A 22,379-nucleotide genomic window follows, 5' to 3' on the forward strand; every position below is an offset into this window, starting at 1 on the left:
GGGAATAAGCTAATATTGCTAACAACAAACGACATTAAAGAAAATACATACTGTGAGGGCAATGTCAAAATTCCCAGACTATTGAATAGGGATCGACAAGAGGTTTTCGAACTTACACCATACATAGCTCGAACAGCCCGTTTTTGAGTCAAAAATACCCTTTTTGAATCAGAAGAATTACCCCAAAAAATAATACCATATGACATAAGCGTATGAAAATATGCGAAGTATACTAATTTTCGTGTTGAAATGTCACTTATTTCAGATACTGTTCTAATGGTAAATAAAGCGGCATTTAGTTTCTGAACAAGATCCTGAACATGGGCTTTCCACAACAGCTTACTATCTATCCGTACGCCTAGGAACTTGAACTGTTCCGTCTCGCTTATAACATGCCCATTCTGTCTGATTAAAATGTCAGTTCTTGTTGAATTGTGAGTTAGAAACTGTAAAAACTGAGTCTTACTGTGATTTAGCATCAAATTATTTTCTACAAGCCACGAACTTATATCATGAACTACATTATTTGATAATGTTTCAATATTACACACAAGATCCTTCACTACCAAGGTGGTGTCATCAGCAAACAGAAATATTTTTGAATCATCTGTAATACTAGAAGGCATATCATTTATATAAACAAGAAACAGCAGTGGCCCCAGCACCGACCCCTGGGGAACGCCCCATTTAACAGTTCCCCATTGGGACTGAACATCATTACCACTCTCAATATTGCGGAGGATTACCTTCTGCTTTCTGTTCTTAAAGTAGGAGGCGAACCAATTGTAAGATACTCCCCTTACTCCATAATGTTCCAACTTCTGCAGTAATATTTTGTGGTCAACACAGTCAAAAGCCTTCGTTAAATCAAAGAAAACACCTAACGTTCGCAACCTTTTATTTAATCCGTCCAAAACCTCACAGAGAAAAGAGACTATAGCATTTTCAGTTGTTAAGCCATTTCTAAAACCAAACTGTACATTTGACAGCAAATTATGTGAATTTAAATGCTGCAGTAACCTTGTATATACAAACCTCTCGATAACTTTAGCAAACACCGATGGCATAGAAATAGGTCTATAATTGTCAACATTATCCCTGTCTCCCTTTTTATAAAGTGGCTTCACTACCGAGTACTTTAATCGGTCAGGAAACCGACCACTCCTAAAGGAAAAGTTACAGATATGGCTAAGTACTGAGCTAACATACGTGGAACAATACTTCAGTATTCTGCTAGATACCCCGTCATATCCATGAGAGTTCTTGGTCTTTAGTGATTTAATTATTAACTCAATCTCCCTCTTGTCAGTATCATGGAGGAGCATTTCAGGTAACAGTCTCGGAACACTTTTTTCTAAGAGCGCTATATGATTCCCTGTTGGGACTAGGTTTCTATTTAGTTCACCTGCTATATTCAGAAAGTGATTATTAAGTACTATACATATATGCGACTTATCAGTAACACGGACATCCCCACTACGCACTGATTCTATATTCTCGACCTGTCTCTGCAGACCAGCCACTTCCTTTACGACTGACCATATGGTTTTAATTTTATCCTGAGACTTAGCTATTCTATCTGCATACCACATACTTTTTGCCTTCCTAATAACTTTTTTAAGCACCTTACAATACTGTTTGTAATGGGCTGCTGCATTTAGATTTTGACTGTTTCTAACGTTTTGATATAATTGCCACTTTGTTCTACAAGATATTCTTATCCCATTAGTCAGCCACCCAGGCTGCCTGTTTGTGCTAGTACCCTGTTTTGAACGTTCTAACGGAAAGCAACTTTCAAAGAGCACGAGAAAAGTCTTGAGGAAAGCATTATATTTATCGTCTACTGTATCAGCACTATAAACATCTTGCCACTCTTGTTCCTTGATAAGGTTTACAAAAGTCTGTACAGCAACTGGATCAGCTTTCCTAAAAAGTTGGTAACTATATTTAACATGTGTTGCAGCACAAAAATCTTTTAGACTTAAAATTTGTGCATCATGATCTGAAAGGCCGTTCACCTTTTTGCTAGCAGAATGCCCTTCTAATAATGACGAATGAACAAAAATATTGTCTATGGTTGTTCTACTGTTCCCTTGCACTCTCGTTGGAAAGAATACGGTTTGCATAAGATTATGTGAATTAAGGAGGTCTACCAGCATCCTTTTCCTTGCACAATCACTTATACAATTAATATTGAAGTCACCACATATAACTAACTTTTTGTATTTCCTATAAAGTGAACCAAGAACCTCCTCTAGCTTTAGCAAAAATGTTGTGAAATCGGAGTCTGGGGATCTATAAATAACAACAGTAAGAAGTTTAGCTCCACTAAATTTAACCACACCTGCACAACATTCAAACACCTTTTCAGTGCAGTACTTTGAAACATCAATTGACTCAAATGGGATACCGTTTTTCACATACATGGCTACTCTCCCACACCGCAAAGAGCTCCTAGAAAAGCTGCCAGCCAACCTGTATCCTGGTAAAGGAAGCCTCTGAATTATCTCCTTATTTAAGAAGTGTTCAGATATACCAATGATTTCAGAGTCAACATCTATAAGCAGTTCAGTTCACTAACTTTATCTCTAATACCTTGTATATTTTGATGAAATATACTAATTCCTTCATTAATCGGATACCCAAGCTTTGTAGAAAGTGGTTTCTTTGTTAGAGAGACTTCCCTTAAGCAGGAATACCTATCAGCTGACTTCAATCTAAAAAAGGTACAGCTCTAACACCAACAACTACCGGAATTTTCCCATGAGTGATCCCACCACCCCCACCTATGCTGTCACCTATAAGTTTTGCCAACCTCCCCTTCCCATACCTGTTGCAGGGTAATGGTGGGAGAAGATGCTAGTACTGCCTGTGGGAGTGTGCAGAGACTTCCACAAAAATTTATACATAACTGCTTAGTTACAAATGAGAATTGTAAATGGTTATTTTTTTCCTGTTTAGTGCCATTAGAGACCACATCATGTAGCTGTAAGGTATTTCTGGAAGCATTTTTTTCAGCCTGAAAGCACTGCATTCTTTCTCTGGCAGTCTGCCTTCTCTCCTCCATCCAGGCACTGTTCAGCTTCTGCTCATAGTAGAAACTCTTATTAAAGCTATTGTTGAGTGATCTTTACCTTGCGCAATTATGAATATCTTCTTGATTCAGTCCAATGCTCTCTAGACCCTTCTTTATTTGCTTGAACTATTTATCAGAGACTTCAAGTCTGTTGTTCAGTACATTAAAAATTTGCTTTGTTAGTTGGGTTGCATCTAACAGAAGTCTGTAGGTCTTCTGTAGTCATTTCCTTGTTGACTGCGTCAGCCATTTGTTGTTGCATAACAGATCTTATCTGCCTTGTAGTCTAAACTGTTTGTCTATTATCTTAGAACCCAAAATTTTCCAAAGAATCTTATGTTCAAACTTCTCTGCTTCTCTCACTCCAGCCTTCTGCATTATTATGATCTATTCACTTGTGTACAGACATTTGGTTTGAATCACTGTGTCATAATGCCCAAGTGTAGGTTTTATTGAGATTGTCTTTGTCTTTCCTAGAACATGGATCCTATGAAAAGCAGTGGCCATTTTCTCTCTCCTGCTGTCATTAGCTTCTTTTTTGCTAGTTTTAATCTGTACTATTTCACAAAGTTATCTAAAACTGCCCACTTTACCTATTTTACATTAGTTTGTTTTTAGGTGATGAGGCACTTTTTGGATGTTGATGATGTACTTCGTTCTCTCGGAAAATTTGGGGGCCAGATTTTTTTGTGTGCTCCTTCAGCATGTTTATCAGTTCCACACCTGTCTCTGTTTCTTGACAGGATCACCAAGTCATTGGCAAATGCACTGTTCAGTTTTCAGTTCCAGTTAATTCCTTTACTCATTCTTGGGTGAACTTCCCTAAAAAACATCTGAAGAGAACTGGGTACAGTTCAAACCCCCCTTCCCCCTAGATTGTCTTGGCAAATTTAAACATAGTTGAGCTTACTTTGTTAGTGTACTGCAGAGGTAGTAATATGACTTGAAGGTGGTTGCTGTGGCACCAAAAACCAGAAATAAATCAATAGTACAATGTGTGAAAATCGCTGTGAGCACAGAGGTACAAAATTGATTCATCAGAGAAACATCTTATACCTCCTAGTAACAAAGAGATCCGAAATTTTCAAACCGGTAACATAGAGGAAAAACATCAGTAAACAGAATGTTGTGATAGTATTAGTGACTATGGGTGTTACAACAAACATCAGGAAAGGTAGGGAAATACATTTGCTCAACATCAAAGACTCATCGGAGGACGAAAAGCACAGTCCAGTACATCTTAAACAAGTAGGTTGCAAGTAAGTTTTAAGGGATGGGAAAGCCACATTGTGATTCAATAGTCAAGTTAGAAAGTTTCTATGAAAGCAAAGAGAACTTCATTACAAATGCAAGCCAAGTCTAAACTCAAATGCCAAACTAAAGCTGAATACAAGTAGAGCAATTTAAGAACCATTCAATGAAACTGAGAGCAAAATTTTGCCAACTGAGCTGACTAAAAACCATAAGTAATTTTTGTCGATTGTGGAAAGTCAGCAACTGGATCAATATCATCTACTCAGTTACTCAGTGATCGTACTGGCACTGAAATGAAAGATGAGAGAGAGAAGTCCGAAATAATGAATTTAGCTTGGATGTAGATCATAAGAAGGTTCCTTCTTTCAGTTATTGCACTAACACCAGAATCACTCAATAGTGCAAAAAGGCATCTGGACCGGATGAGATATTCTGAGATCCTGCAAGGATTATTACAGAACTTGCTACCATTCTAGCAGTAGTTTATCGCAGGTCACTGGGCAACAAAGGGCGCACAGCAGCTGGAACAAAGCACAGGTCATGCCCATTTCCAAGAAAGGTCATAGGACAGGTGGGGGACAGTTTACATTAATGTATTATGACACTTTTGAAGAACGTAAATTACCTCTATAAAAATGATCATTTTTCTGCAAACAGAGCTCTCACAAAATTCAGGTTGCTTTTTTTGTCCACAAGATCCAAAGTGCCACAGACAACAGCACCCTCATGGAGGTCACATTTCTTCATTTCAGTAAGCATCCAATACAGTTCCACACTGGTGTTTGGTGAACAAAATATGAGCTTACTGAATACTGGGTCAATCTGAGACTGGGTTTAAGACTTCCTTGAAGAGAGAACTTAACTTGTCATTCTTAATGGAGCAAAATCGAAAAATGCAAAGTAATTTCATGAATACCCACAGGAAGAGTTATAGGACATTTACTATTTAAAATATATATACCTGATATAGTCGATAACATTGGAAGCTCTATGGGGCTGTTTGCAGATGACGCAGATGCCTGTAAGAAGGTAGCAACAACAGAAGAGTGCAGTTAATTGCAGGAAGATCTGTAGAAAATCGACAGTTTGTACAGAGGTTGGTAGTTGACCCCAAACACAAATATCTGACAGATACCTAATGCTCATCAGTCTGGAGCCATTACCAGGTTGGGTTAATAAAGACAAATACAGAGGATACAACAAAGAGTAGCATATTTCATCATGGGATCGTTCAGTCAGTGCGAGAATGTTACAGAGGTGTTCAACAACCCTAGTGACAAACACTACAGGAGAGGTGTTTTGCATCACAGAGAAGTTTACTCTTGAAATTTCAAGAGAGTATATTCCAAGAACTTCATCCCACATACCTTATTTACCAAATTATGAGGTTTTTTTTTCCACTCGAAAAATACAGGATCATCATCTATTCTATTAGTATAGGGGGTCATCTTACATTTACAGATGAAGCTTTGGCTATTGAGGTTTCATACAAATTTATATTGAATAATCCCAAAGGGTAGGGCCTGGCAAACAATACTTGTGTTCAAATAGGCTTGAGATTTCCCAAAATGCCAAAGCACTCGATACAGTATCGGCCTTGCTCGAATATTCAAGGGATACGTGAGAAACTTAGAACTGGCCACTATAACTGTCTAATGCTCTGCTTAAAAACTGACAGTTTTGCTAACTTTAATTTGTTGTATCTGAACAGATTTAGAATAAATGTTCCCGTACATGTACAAATACTGCATACATACATTTCTGCTGCTTTTTAAGTAAAGATAACATTCATAGGTGAAAATCTTGTCCTTCATAAACCTCTACTTTGTTCTTCCAAGTCAATATTTTATTTGGTCATGAGAAACTGTAATGATTTATCAAGTGGGTTGCACATGGAAATTTGGTTGCTGTTCATATACTAGAATATCAGGAAAAAAGATTACCAGGTTTTAATCAGCATTATAACAAGATGATGACACTCACATGAATTGAAGAATAAAATTAGTCCAGAATTAAATGTTTTACAAATGAAATAAATCACATTAAACTGACTACAACTGTTATTGCAAAATAAGTTGCAGTGGAAAGGCCGAGTGTGGAGATATTACCAACAGACATCACTACATCACAGGATGAGCGAAAGTTCAAGAACTGGACAGAATCATAACTGCGATCTTTTCTTTATGTATTGGTTACTGTTGTTACATACAGTCTGTACCCTGGCAGACACTGCTGTCTATGTTTCACCGTTGCTCAAGCACAGCACTACGGGACATTGAACAGGTAACAGTGCCAACAGCTGGGCCGAGAAATATGGTGAGTGCAGGGAGAGGAGTGTTGAGCAGGCAACAAATTTCATTGTAAAATCAACCATGAGAATATATACTGTGTACTTCAGCTTTTTATGAACATCTACCATGTTTAAACTGCCATTTGCCTGAACCCATTTCCAGCAGGAATCGAATCAACTTTAAAATTGGACAAATACTCAACAATAGCACAAATTTATGCATGAGATGCTAAAATTCTGGACTGGGGCCAGTGACGTACTTATGTGTTTAGTGCAGAAATGTTGTCGATGCTCACTGTGAGGTATGATGTGAACAACAGAGGGTGTGTCAGCTGTCGGTTCTTATCAGCCGATGAGAGAGCAGTGCACAGACGATATGTTTGCAAACAAGAGACGCTGTAACATTCTCGCATCAGTATAGAAGTGAAATCCACTGTGTGTTCAGAAAAAGTTATGTCCTCAGGTCCCACCACAACCACAGCCTCAAAAACAATAACGTATTTGGAAGAAACAGCCAGATAATTGTGACAACAAACTATCATGTTAGAATGGTAGCAATGATGATAACAAATAGTGATACCACAAAAAAGGCAATGAAGACAAAGATTAATGCAAACAATTTCTTTTTGTTTGTTTTAATTCTTGTGGTATTATCAAAATGTAGACAAACAATAAATGGCATGAGTTTAGAATGTACTGTTAATTTTTTAGGGAGACACCTTACATCAATAAAACCTTGTGATTTTGATTAGTCAGAATATGTTAAAAATAAATTTTTCTCAAGGTGCCTCTAAAAAAAAAAATGGTGTCGTCTTATATTCAGGGTTCTCTTACACTTGGGCAAATACAGTAGGTCTCGCAAAATTGCAATGAAGACATTAAGACCTAATACTGATGTTTACTGACAATCATTCTTCCCATACACCATTCACAAATGGAATGGGGTATAAGGAAATGATAATTGTACCAGACAGACTCTCCACCACACACCATAGGATGGCTTGCAAGAAATAGCTTTGATGTTATGAATATGTGATTCTATTGGTGAATAAACATTTTGAAAAACTTAATATCCCAGCATTGTGCAAGAGTAATTTTAAATTTATCACAACAGAAAAGAATTGCTAATTATAGAATGTGAATTATAATTTGTATATGGTTGGAAATAGTATAAGCCGGGGGAAAAAGTGAAATAAATGCCTTTGGAATGGAAATACTGACATCGTAGAGCAGTCCCATGCACACCATCCTCATTCTGCCAGCACAGACAAGAAACTGGAGCACGTGAATGACCTGATTTAGGGTACACAATAGTATTTGTGGTTGGTATATTGCATGCTTCCCCAAACAAAACATGTAGAGGTGTCGAACAACATATAGAATTAACATGTTGTTACTGGGTACTGTGATTGTTGACAATATATCACACTTTTCCAAAGACAACCCTTCTGTCTCCGCCCTACAATGAAGAACTGGTTAGCACTTGTTCAGCTCTGTGGAGTACCAGATGGCAGATGAATGATAGGGTAAAAACTGAGAGTTTATTGCATGCTCTTATGACTTCAACAGACTACTACAGAAATATTTCCAAAATTCCAGAACCTGTGGTTCAAATGCTTTAAACAGTGGGAAAGCTTTCCATGACGTATTACGTTCCTGCTATCTCAATGTCTAGTCTTAAAAAAGTGTACCAGATCATCACCTTCAGAGTGAACTCTGTTAATTTAAATTTCAAGTTTCATCATTCAAGTTTAATTTCACATTCAAACATTTATTAGATATATTGCAATTACCATTTCCTGGATGTGGATCAGCATGAACGAAACCAGTGTGAAATATTTGTTCAGCAAATGCTCTGAAAAGCTTTTCATCGACATCTGAAAGAGAAAAGCCATAATTCCGCAGTCCTTGTACATCATTCACTTTAGTAGCATGTACGAATTCCGTAGTGAGCACCCTCTGTGGAAAGAAATAACAATGTTCCATTATTACGTGAAAATAATTGACCCAACAGAAATACTGTGCACGTTGAAACTGGCCTTAAAAGCAACAGTAACAACTTAATCAACTAGTCTCTCCTGGTACTTATAAACTTATAATATAAATAAAGATAAATATAAACAATACTAATTAACTGCGATTAAACACAAATTGTGAAAACAAGACTGTTCCCATAATGAGACTCTCAGCTAGGTATTACAACTTATTTCTCAGGAGGAACCTTTGTTTTAGATTAATGAAGACAAAACATAAGAGTACAGTAAGTGAAATAAAAAAAGATACTAAAAATTCTAGAGTAGCAAATAACAAACAGTAACGCCACATTTGGAGGCTACATATATTAACAACATCTGCTTGCTCCTTAAATATATACAAAAATTTAAGATAGTTTCAACTTGGAAACACACTTTCCATGTCAGACAGTTCCATTGAAGCCCAGTTTACATCAGTGGGAACATAAGCAAATGAGCATCAGTGAACAAGAATTCTCTCTGGTGTACCAGGTGTACCGGTATGAAATGAGCGTTAAGATACAAATGTGTCGATTGGGAACATTTGTTGTGAACGAGCCTTAATTTTTTTTGTTTGGTTGGTATGGCATCTCTCAAAGATATTTAGTTTACATTAAGTCATGGAACAAACAACATCATACGTTTTCATTGTGTTAACAATGTCGAATTTTGTACCAGAAAGTGATGATTTGTGGAAAGCATTAATTTTTTATTTTCATTTGAAAAAAAGGGCTGCAGAGTCGCATCGAATGCTTGTCGAGGCATATGGTGATCATGCTCAATCAGAAGCAACATGCACAAGATGGTTTCAACGGTTCAGAAATAATGATTTTGGTGTAAGATATGAAGAAAGTGGAAGACCACCAAAAAAGTTCAAAGACACCGAATTGCAAGCAATATTGGATGAAGATGATACTTTGAGTCAGAAGCAAAAGGCAGCAATGCTAAATGTTGCACAACAAACAATTTCTGACCGTTTGAAAACTATGGGAAAGATCCAAAAGTGTGGAAAATGGGTGCCACATGAATCGAATGAAAGAAAAATGAAAAACCGAAAAACCATTTGTCAAATTTTGCTTCAAAGACACGAAAGAAAATAAATTTTGTATCGAATTGTTACTGGCGATGAAAAATGGATTTATTTTAAGAATCCTAAACGGGAAAAATCATGGGTTAATCCGGGAAAACCATCAACACCGACTGCAAAACCAGATCAATTCGCCAAGAAGACAATGCTCTGTGTTTGGTGGGATCAGAAGGTGTGGTGTATCATGAGCTTCTAAAACCCGGTGAAACTGTGAATACTAATCGCTACAGACAACAAATGATCAATTTCAACTATGCATTGATCGAAAAAAGACCAGAATGGGCCAGAAGACATGGCAAAGTAATTTTTTTTACACGACAATGCATATGCACACAAAGCAAAACTGGTTCAGGATACAATCAAAACACTAGGCTGGGAGCTGCTACCCTACCCGCCGTATTCACCAGACTTGGCCCCTTCCGACTACCATTTGTTTTCATCAAAGGGACACGCATTGGCGGAGGAACATTTCGATTCCTACGAAGAAGTCGAAAATTGGGTATCTGATTGGTTTGTTTCAAAAGACAAACATTTCCATTGGCGTGGTGTCCACAAATTGCCAGAAAGGTGGTCAAAATGTATAGAAAGCAGTGGTCAGCACTTTGAATAAAATCTTTTTACTATTCAATTCAAAATTAGTGCTTCATTTTCACAAAAAAAAAACGCTCATTTCATACCGGTACACCTGGTAAACGATAGGCGAGTGCAGGTGAACACCATTTCGTCGTGTTTGAATTGTATTTGCATATGCTCTCTCATGTACCGCTGGTTGTCGGTCTTTTTAGCAAACCATCAAAGCACTTTGGCTCTAGCAGTACAAAGAGCACTTCTCTACTATTTTGTATGTTAACTACTCTTGCTGTTGACACCAGCTGCCTGCACAAAGGAGTGGTCAGAAGAGAATGTAATGTTGTAGATAGGAGAATATTGATATGATACGTACTCGTGGGATCCAAGCAATCCACAGCACAAAATGTCAAACAAAATGAAACATAATTGGTAGAAAATAATCAGGCTCTCAAAGGTCCGTCTGGGCATGTGAGAATGACACTTCCTTTAGATGTTTCCATCAGGTGGAAACAGAGTGAATAAGCACAAGCTTTGTATTTCTTTTTACTGAGAAGGAACACCGCAATAAATTTCCTTGAATGTAAATAAATATGAGTATGTATATGTTGATTAAAATTAAAAAGATACGAAAGACCGCTCACTCTCATTGCTTATGTTCATGGTACCTGTAATTACATCACTGAGGTATCACAGTTATTTTACAGGTTTTTAATGTAATAACCAAATAAGTAAAAATCATTTTCCCATGATCACACTCTCTCCCCTGCCCTCTAACGAACTATACAAGGTGTCCCACAAATGTTGTGACAAACTTCGAGAGGTTATAGAGGGTGCCTTGAGGAAAAAAATCGAGGATAGGAACCCATGTCTGGAAATGCCACCCAATGATACTACAGAACATTGAAATTATAGGTGCTGACACTTGTCACTATGCCATACCTTTGGCAAAAAATATGACTTTGTACGCTGATGGACTGTAGGTGAAATTTCTCACAATTTTGTCTGTTATTCAGTAACCACGACTTATTGCCATGATCACCAGTGAAGAATATGGAGCTAGCTGCTGCATAGAAAGACCCTGTATCCTACAAGTACGATGCTCTGTTGCCCCGCTGGAATACAGTTTTAGACATAGGTTTCCATCTGCAGTTTATTTTTCTCCTATACACTAAAAAACATTAGGGATTTTTGAGTATTCTAGAAGAAAAATAAACTGCAGATGAATACACACCAAGGCAGCAGAGCATTGCATTCATAGAAGACAAAGCCTTTCTATGCATCAGTTAACTCTATCTTCTCCACTAGCATTCATGACATCAGCTGCGATAGCTAGGTAACAAACAATATTGTGAGATGTGACACCTACAGTCATCACAGTCATCAAAGTAAAAAGTCACATTTGCTGTTGAAGGTGTGGCCTAGTGGCAGGTGCTGGCACATATAACTTTGACACTCCATAGCACTGCTGGATCACATTTCTGGACATGTGTTCCTATCCACGATTTGTTCCTCAAGACACTCTCTATAACCCCTCAAAGTTTCTTGCAGCATTTCTGGGACATCCTGTACAGTGTAATTTTATCAAACATCTTGTACAAAGTTGTATATATATTTCCCATTTCATTAGCCGTACCTTACTGACATTATTTACCTTACATGTACTTTAATACAATCCATTAAGTGCTTTGCATCTGTCACTGCAGGCATCATGGACTATCTCAGGTATAATAGCTATTGAAATGCCTCCAGTTGCTAACAACAGTATTGAATGCATATCATGCGTACTTTCATTCTCGTCTTAGATATGGGGTCACCTTCTGGGGAAACTCCAAAACAGCTAATAGCACTTTTAAACTACAAAAAAAGGGCCATTAGAATCTTGTTTGGGTGCAAGCCTAGAGACTCTTGTAAACCCCTGTTTAAGAAATCGGGTATTCCTCCATTACCATGTGTATACATTATGGAAACCCTTTTGTTCTTTAAATTAAATGTAATAGGCAAGGACCAGAGACTGCAAAAAAATTGTGATATACATGAGCACTTTACCAGACAAAACAGAAACTTACATATGAATCAAATCAGCACAGCACTGTGCCAAAAAGGTACTTTTCACATGAAATGTGTCATATAAATACTTATGTGTAAAGTGTATTATTGTAACCTTAAATATGTATGCCTTGTAATGACTTTCAGCCTGTATATTTATAACTTGACTTGTCCAATGTCTTATGCATAAGCTGCTATGTAGACAACAGGACCAATAAAAAATACAATACAATACAATACAACAACCGCAATGTAAATGCTAGACTATCTTCAGATTATGTTGTTTGTTAGTAATCCCCCTCAACTGTAATGATAAGTCAGCTAAAAGTGTCACATCAGGGCAAAGCTCTGGAAAAATGCCGTGGAAGACTGGGGCTGCAATTCTATGTTAGGTGCACTACAGAAACAAGTTTCATGCTTGCCTACAAATTCGGATTCCTACACTCTTGTTCTCCTGTGTCATTTTGATTGCTTTCCAAAAATCAGCAAGTGCACCATGCAAAATAATACTATCTGAAAATCACGGTTTTGCATGAAGGCTATGTTACATATTCTTGTCTGTTCCATCCATTGTGAATGTTTGTTCAAAGGTACAAGCGAATGGTGGTGAACACTGATGAATTGTTTTTGCGAATGCTAGTTTGCTCTTGTCCACTTCCATTCAGTCCAGTATAAATAATGCTTAAAAAAAACTACAATTTTCTTAAATTAAGGTCATCACACTAAAAATTAACATGAATTAGGCTGACCAGACATACCAGTCCTGCCAGGAGAGTCCCGGCTTTACACATAAATGTCCTGGTGCCCCCCCCCCCCCCAAAAAAAAATATATATATATATATATATATATATATATATATATATATATATATATATATATATATTTACACACACAACTGTAATAATTCTCATTTAATTACATTTTTGTTAAAAATAAGTTTCATAGAGGAACATTACAGAAATACATATTTTCACAATACTCCCTAAAGGCCTTCTGCATTTGGTTTAAATCATCTTATTCCTAAAGAAACGGTACGAGGTGCTGAAAAAAAGCAGTTATTACCTATCCTCTTCCCCCCCACCCACCCCCTCTAACTTGATCACCTTCCACTTTACAGCCCTCAAGACGAATAAAACCAAAACCAAAACCACAGGAGGTATAATAGATTATCGCTTACATCAATTCTCCTAATGGGACGGCAACCATATGTAAGGTAATGCCGGCCGATGGTTCTAGACTCTTCAGTCTGTATCCGCGAGACCACTACGGTCGCAGGTTCGAATCCTGTCTCGGGCATGGATGTGTGTGATGTCCTTAGGTTAGTTAGGTTTAAGTAGTTCTAAGTTCTAGGAGACTGATGACCTCAGATGTTAAGTCCCATTGTGCTCAGAGCCATTTGAACACCCCCCCCCCCTTTTTTTTTTGGGACAATGGCAGTCCATTCTTCACGGAGTGCTGTACTGAGGAGAGGTATCGATGTCAGTCAGTGAGGCTTGGTATGAAGTCGGTGTCCCAAAACATCCCAAAGGTGTTCTAAAGGATTCAGGTCAGGGCTCTGTGCAGGCCAGTCCATTACAGGGATGTTATTGTCATGTAACCACTCCGCCACAGGACGAGCATTATGAATAGGTGCTCAATCATGTTGAAAGATGCAATCGTCATCCCCAAATTGCTCTTCAACAGTGGGAAGCAAGAAGGTGCTTAAAAATAAATGTCGGCCTGTGCTGTTATAGTGCCATGCAAAACAACAAAAACATGACCACACCATAACACCACCGCCTCCGAATTTTACTGTTGGCACTACACACGCTGGCAGATGACGTTCACCAGTCATTTGCCATACCCACAACCTGCCATCGGATCGCCACATTGTGTACTGTGATTCGTAACTCCACTCAATGTTTTTACACTGTTCAATCGTCCAATGCTCCTTACACCAAGTGACGCATCATTTGGTATTTACTGGCATGATGTGTGGCTTATGAGCAACCGCTCGACCATGAAATCCAAGTTTTCTCACCTCTTGCCTAACTGTCATAGTACTTGCAGTGGATCCTGATGCAGTTTGGAATTCCTGTATGATGGTCTGGATAGATGTCTGCCTATTACACATTACTACACTCTTCAACTGTCGGCAGTCTCTGTCAGTCAACAGATGAGGTCGGGCTGTACGCTTTTGTGCTGTACGTGTCCCTTCAAGTTTCCACTTCACTATCACATCAAAAACAGTGGACCTAGGGATGTTTAGGAGAGTGGAAATGTCACTTACAGAAGTATGACAAGTAACACTGCTCTCTCATGATGTCTCATGACTACTGAGGTCACTGATATGGAGTACCTGGCAGTAGGTGGCAGCACAATGCAGCTAGTATGAAAAACATAAGTTTTTGCGGGTGTCCAGATACTTTTGATCACATAGTGCCTATAATTGGTATCAGATTACTGATTAGTAATATAATACAGTTCTTAGGATTAACAAATCGTATCTAAAACCAAGTAAGTGACTAAACATTGGAGAACACATATTCCAACTATTACAATAACAAAGTATACATCAGCCTTTTTATTTCTGTAGAAAAGAATTTTAATTATGTGTAATGTACCTATATGATGTTCCTTTCCAATTTACAAAATGAAGATACATTCTTGTTACGGGTTTTTCAGGTGCTGCATCATCATATACCTATTATCGATTTCAAAATATCATGATAAATGACAAGAAAGGTAAGCAGAAGTGTTCCACTCCATAGCACAGTATAAACACAAGTTTCCCGGTTTTTTTCCTCTTTTAAATCTGGTCAGACTAGCATGAATACATCCACAACCCAGATAACAGCTGGATTTTTTATGAAACAGATTTGCCTACTGCCTGGATGAATGAGACTTCAATGTCAAACTCTCCATGCCATGTTTCACATAAATCAACCAACCTGCATGTGTGCCATTCTTGATGTTTTAGAGAAATGTTTCAGGTAAGGAACCTTTACAAACCTAACCCAATGGGTTACTGGTCTCGGATGTCACAGATTTAGTTTGATGGATGCATGAACTGTGATTTCTAGATAACAGAGTTGGTTATGTTGTTGTTCATATAAAGATCACCAATAGCACTATAATACCAGGTGACTTCAACTGTTACGAATGACACAACATGCGAGTTCCTGGGTTGTTGGTATTCCAATGTAGGTGAAATGATATTGAGAGCAGTGGACTGAGGGAACTCTGGTAATAGATACGACCATGGGGCACATACAGCTACTTCAGCTCTTGCATCTTATTGCAACAAGAAGTTTAGTTAAAATCAAACAATGGAAAATCGAGGATGGAATGTAACAATATTATGGAAAGGATAGTTGCTACTAACCATATAGCGGAGATGCAGAGTCGCAGATGGGTACAACAAAAAGACTGTCACAAAATGAGCCTTCGGCCTACAAGGCCTCTGTCGAACATAGGCAACAGACAATTACACACACAAAATCGTGCAAACACAACTTGCACACAGATGACCACAGTCTCTGGCAGCTGAAGCCAGTAGTACATTTTATCAAACGATAAGTAAGTTGTACGGGTATTATGGCTCTACAAACACTTATGAATTACAAGTGTAAACAGACTCTTGAGATGTACAGTGAAACTAGATACAAAGCTAGAAAATATAAAGCTTTAGTTAGCAAGAAACTAGAAATACAGATTATGAGATATTTTTTGTGGTGTCACCGCCAGACACCACACTTGCTAGGTGGTAGCCTTTAAATCGGCCGCGGTCCATTAGTATACGCCGGACCCGCGTGTCGCCACTGTCAGTAATTGCAGACCGAGCGCCACCACACGGCAGGTCTAGAGAGACGTCCTGGCACTCGCCCCAGTTGTACAGCCGACTTTGCCCGAGATGGATTACTGACAAATACGCTCTCATTTGCCGAGACGATAGTTAGCATAGCCTTCAGCTACATTTGCTACGACCTAGCAAGGCGCCGTATTCAATTGATAATTAATATTATGAAGCATGTACCGTAACGAGAGATGTTCTACAAATGTGGATTAAAGTTAAGTATTCCAGAAGCTACGTACTTTTCTTTATAGCATTCATTACGTATCCTGTTTCAGACCTCATGCCAGCCTGCGTGAGTTTAAGCGCGTGCCTTTCGGCTTCCTCTCATTGTGTCTAGGCTGTCTTGTCTAGACACAACATATTTGGCGACGAGTCTCAAAAGAGGCTTTAGCGTTCGTATTGCCCTGATTTATTTGTGTCATGGCTTCGCCACATTCTCCGAATGTACTGTCCGATTTTATCGCTTGCAGAATCAGCAGACGCAGGTGTTATTGGATGCCCTTGGACAGCTTGTCCAGGGTCAACGTGCAATGCAACCCGATGCGGCAGCCACCGCTCCACCGCTACCGCAGCCACAACACGCAGTTGCACCACCTTTTCGTCATTTCGATGCGGCGATGGAAAGCTGGACGGAGTGGTCACGCCAATTTGGATTCCATCTCGCCGCCTACAGAATTCAAGGTAACGAGCGGCAGCCTCACTTATTGGCGTGTGTCGGGGTGCAGACGTACCATGTGATAGTGAAATTATTTCCCCGCCGCGACGTAGCAACTCTGTCCTACGAAGAAATTTTGTCTGCTTTAGATGCATATTTCCAGGAATCAGTCAATGTAGTTGCAAAAAGGTATACTTTCTTTCGTACAAAACGTACGGCCGGTCAAACTAATTGGGAGTGGGTTGCAACTTTGCAAGGCCCTACTAGGGATTGTGCTTTTGAGTGTGAATGTGGACTCCCTTATTCAGATACTATGGTACGTGATGCAATTGCACAGAACGTCTCTGATGTTCGTATACAGGAGCAAATTTTGAAACTAGTCAGTCCCTCCCTTCAACAAGTGATAGACATATTGGATAGGCAAGACACACTTGACTTTGCTGAGGAATCATTTGCAACTTCGCCAGCCGTGTGTCGCATTAATCGGCCCGCCGGGCGAGCTGCACGGAACTGTAAACAGCCCTCGCGCCCGTCCGCGCAGCTGCCGCCACGATCTCAACCACGTGTCCCGCGGCAGCAAGCAAATGCAGTGCTAAAATCATGCCCGCGGTGTGCAACCAGACATTCGCGTGAGAATTGCCCGTCACGCCAAGCTATTTGCTTTTTCTGTAATAAAATAGGACAGTGCAGCCTTCTTGCAACATACAAGGGACAAACAAACTTGTGTCATTTTACGTTCTTCGTTCTTCTTCTGCAGTGAACTTGTTTGGTTTAGATTTATTTAAGTTGTTTAACTTGTCTATAGTCAATCAGGTCCTAAAAGTGACCCAGACTGTGCCTTCAGCCAGTGTTTCTAGTCTATGTGAAGAATTTGCAGACATTTTTGCACCGGGCCTAGGTTACGCTGAGAACTATGAAGCACATTTGGAACTGAAAGTAAACGAGCAACCAAAATTTTTCAGAGCGCGCAATGTTCCCCACGCATTGCGTGATGAGGTCACAAGAACATTACACGATTTAGAATCACAAAGTGTGATTGAACGTGTGCAGGCTTCTCTCTGGGCATCACCCTTAGTAATTTTACCAAAGCCTTCCAGAAAATTGAGACTTTGTGTGGACTTCAAGGCCACAGTGAATCCACAACTAGTGATTGCAACTTTTCCTTTACCCCGCCCGGAAGATCTTTTTGACAAACTGTGCCCGGGTCAATATTTTTCAAAGTTGGACCTAGCAGATGCGTACTTGCAAATACCAGTGGACGACGACTCCCAGCGCGTCTTGGTGGTTAACACGCATCTTGGTTTGTACCGATTCAAAAGACTGCCATTCGGGTGTGCATCCGCCCCTGCATGTTTCAGCAATATCTGCAAACTGTTTGTGCTTCGGTCCCTACTGCAGCAAACTATCTGGACGATATTGTGATCTCCGGAAAGACGGAAGACGAACATTTAGCCAATCTCAGAACATTATTTCAGGTCTTGAAACAAAATGGTCTTCGCTTGCGGAAGGACAAATGTGTGTTTTTTGCTCGTGACTTACCATATTTGGGACATGTAATCAATGCACAAGGCATACATCCGAGTCCAGAGCACCTCCGTGCCATACAAGATTTGCCTTCGCCGCAGAATTTGAAGCAGCTACAGAGTGTTCTGGGAAAAATTAACTATTACAACCGATATGTTCCCCATGCCTCTTCCATTTCAGCTCCGCTTCATCGCTTACGCCGTAAAGGTGTTCCGTTCGTCTAGCAGCTACAGAGTGTGCTGGGAAAAATTAACTATTACAACCGATATGTTCCCCATGCCTCTTCCATTTCAGCTCCGCTTCATCGCTTACGCCGTAAAGGTGTTCCGTTCGTCTGGACGACGGAATGCGAACGCGCCTTTCGCCAGCTGAAATCGGCGTTGCTTTCAAATACTTGCCTTACGCCATTCGATCCCCAGAAACCCCTTTTGTTGATGGTAGATGCATCGAATTTCGGGATCGGTGCTGTGATTGCGCACAAAGATGGTTCGCATGATCGCCCTATTGCCTTTGCGTCCAAATTGCTCTCGTCTGCGCAAAGAAATTATTCACAGATAGAGAAAGCTTTGGCTCTCATCTTTCGTGTTACAAAGTTTCATGATTTCTTGTACGGTCGTCACTTTACCATCGTCACAGACCACAAACCGTTGACATCGCTTTTTCATCCGAACCAGCCTGTACCTCCACGTACAGCGCAGAAATTCATTCGCTGGTCAATTTTCCTCTCGCAGTACCGCTACGATATCTTGTATCGGTCCACTGCTAAGCACGGAAACACCGATGCGTTGTCCCGTTTGCCTGTTGCTGAGGATAGAGCATTTGATTCTTCCGAACTTGCTTGCATGTTCATTGATGCGGAAACCGATGACGTGGTCGAATCGTTTCCGATTGATTTTCGTCGTATAGCTACAGCCACAGCTGCTGACCCTGTCCTTGCTACCGTTTTGCGTTTTGTTGCTAAGCAATGGCCCTTGTCACAGTCACGGATCGAGGATCCGTTGGTTCGCCGATTTTTGGCTCACAAGGAGAGACTTTTTGTACGACGTGGTGTTTTGCTGTTGCATTCTGATAATGATCAGTCCAGGGTCGTGGTCCCACCTTCGTTACAGTCCTCTGTCTTACGGCTTCTCCACCAAGGACATTGGGGTATAGTGCGCACGAAACAACTTGCTCGTCAGCACTGTACTTGGTTCGGAATCGATGCTGCGATTACGAAAATGTGCTCTTCTTGCATGGCGTGTGCCGAACAACAATCCGCCCCACCGTGGAAATTCTTTGCATGGCCAAAAGCCGCTTCCCCTTGGCAACGCTTACACATCGATTTTGCTGGTCCATTCTGGAATGCTCGATGGTTGGTTGTAGTAGATTCCTTCAGTAATTTTCCTTTTGTTGTCCGGATGTCTTCCACGACGTCATCTGCCACCATCCAAGCGTTATCTGCTATCTTTTGCATTGAAGGTCTTCCACAGACTATTGTTTCCGACAATGGCCCACAATTCATGTCCGCAGAATTTCAGTCATTCTGCAAGGCCAATGGTATTCAACATCTGACATCCGCGCCGTTTTCGCCTCAGTCAAATGGTGCCGCTGAACGATTGGTCCGGACTTTCAAGTCACAGATGTTGAAGTTCAAAGAGTCGCATTCTCGGGAGGAGGCGTTATTGCTCTTTTTGTCTTCGTATCGCTCTCAGCCCCGAGATGGTCGCTCGCCGGCTGAGTTGCTCCACGGTCGTCCTCATCGAACCTTGATGTCTTTGCTGCATCTGCCGCATCAGGTTCCTGTGCAGCGGCAGCCACCTGCGTTTGCTCCAGGCGACATTGTATACTATCGCGGTTCACGGCGTTGGCTCGCAGGGCGCGTTCTTCGCTGCCTCGGCTGCGCTATGTATCTGGTTTTGGGGGCCTCTGGTGAGGTGCGTCGGCATCTCAATCAGCTGTGCCTCTGTCGTCGCACTGGTTCTGCCGCTCCCCGTCTGCTTTCAGCGACGGTGTCGTCCGGTCAGCGCCCTGGGGACCCATCTACTGGCTCGCCTCATCCCCAGGTGTTACTGACAATGCCTTCCATTTTGCCCCATGGCGTTGCGCCGCCGCCGCCTGTTCTCCTGCCGGCGCCGCCCGCAGTGGACGCTTCGCTGCAGCCGCCAAGCGCCTCCCTGGGTCACGCGCCGCCGATCGCTTCCTGTGACCAGCTGTCCTCCGACATGGAACTCTTGCCCGCTCCGGACCAGATGTCGTCTTCGCCCGTTGGGTACCCCGACGCAATGGAGGTCAACCCTTCGGCCCCTCCTGTCTCTCTACGGGCGCATAAACCGCATGTTGGCGTGCACCCTGGACTAGGTTTTCAGGCGTTTCCTAGCTCCCCTCGGACCGAATGGCCGGGTGCGGGTGGCACAGCCTCGCCTGTTGTTAGGCTCCCCACCTCGTCGCATACGTCAACATGGGGTCCTCCCCGCGGCGGGCGGAAGCCTTATAACACAACCGTCCGCCGATTTGCGGGGGAGGAATGTGGTGTCACCGCCAGACACAACACTTGCTAGGTGGTAGCCTTTAAATCGGCCGCGGTCCATTAGTATACGCCGGACCCGCGTGTCGCCACTGTCAGTAATTGCAGACCGAGCGCCACCACACGGCAGGTCTAGAGAGACGTCCTGGCACTCGCCCCAGTTGTACAGCCGACTTTGCCTGAGATGGATTACTGACAAATACGCTCTCATTTGCCGAGACGATAGTTAGCATAGCCTTCAGCTACATTTGCTACGACCTAGCAAGGCGCCGTATTCAATTGATAATTAATATTATGAAGCATGTACCGTAACGAGAGATGTTCTACAAATGTGGATTAAAGTTAAGTATTCCAGAAGCTACGTACTTTTCTTTATAGCATTCATTACGTATCCTGTTTCAGACCTCATGCCAGCCTGCGTGAGTTTAAGCGCGTGCCTTTCGGCTTCCTCTCATTGTGTCTAGGCTGTCTTGTCTAGACACAACATTTTTATTTAAGACTATGGAAATATGGATATACTAATTTAATTAAAGCACTGTTCAACATCTGAAGAAATGAAAATTTATACAGACATAGATGAAAGTGGTACATGCACTTCTCCAGCAGTAAAAGATGTAACAGGTACAAGGAAAGCAAACAAAAATGTCCAACTAACTAAAGCAGCTATTAAATGAAAAGTGTGAATTTCAAGCCAATGATAATTGGATCACAATGGAATAAACTGAATACAACAAGATTATTTCAAATCATTAGAGTGTGTGAAAAAATACAAAGAAAGCTTTGATAAGAGAAGCACATGTTTCGAGCATGGGAGTGTGTTATGGATATGCTGAAAAATCATGTACTGGCAAATACTTGGAGAGAGACATAAAATATTTTGTAAAAGTCAGTTTGCAAAACTTCAAGGACCACCTAGGAATAGAACATAGCTGAAATAAAATAACATAGTGATTGATTGCAGTGGTGGGAGGTAGAGTTGCCAATGTGCAGCCAGCCAAGATTGACAAGGCTCTGTATGAAATGACAAAACAGGAAACACAGTAATCATACAACATTCAACAAAAGACTATGGTTGGCTGGCAGTAGCCCTTTACATCTCACACATTAAAATGTCATTCACAAAATTATTGTAATCTAAGGCGCTGCAGTCATGGACTGTGTGGTTGGGTGTGTGTGTTTGTCCTTAGGATAATTTAGGTTAAGTAGTGTGTAAGCTTAGGGACTGATGACCTTAGTAGTTAAGTCCCATTAGATTTCACACACATTTGAACATATTTTTGTAATCTAAGCAGATACTGCCAGCTCCCTTTGCATCACTCCCGTAGTGACTACAAAGACAAGATTAGATTAAGTACAGAATGCTCAAACACATTTAAGCTGTCATTCTTCTCATGCTCCACGTGTGAGTAGCACAAGAAAAAAACGCAGTATTTAGGACAATGGGAAGTGCCTCCTGCCCTGCACTTAACGGTGGTTTGCAGAGTATAGATGTAGAATCAAACAGAGGAAAGACAACTGGATCTGAT

General features: G+C 40.7%; 1 protein-coding gene across 5 annotated transcripts in view; it reads right to left on the minus strand.

Annotated features, from left to right (window-relative positions):
• The window catches only part of LOC126259810 (uncharacterized aarF domain-containing protein kinase 5), a 158,735-nt gene that overhangs the window by 59,120 nt on the left and 77,236 nt on the right, over window positions 1-22,379 (minus strand). For all 5 annotated transcript variants that reach the window (XM_049956843.1, XM_049956845.1, XM_049956844.1 and 2 more), the window contains exon 7: window positions 8,414-8,579. In XM_049956843.1, the coding sequence (XP_049812800.1) occupies window positions 8,414-8,579 (166 nt within the window). The remainder of the gene's footprint in view (window positions 1-8,413; window positions 8,580-22,379) is intronic.

This window comes from Schistocerca nitens, chromosome 5 (assembly GCF_023898315.1).
Source record: "Schistocerca nitens isolate TAMUIC-IGC-003100 chromosome 5, iqSchNite1.1, whole genome shotgun sequence".
Classification (NCBI taxonomy): domain Eukaryota; kingdom Metazoa; phylum Arthropoda; class Insecta; order Orthoptera; family Acrididae; genus Schistocerca; species Schistocerca nitens.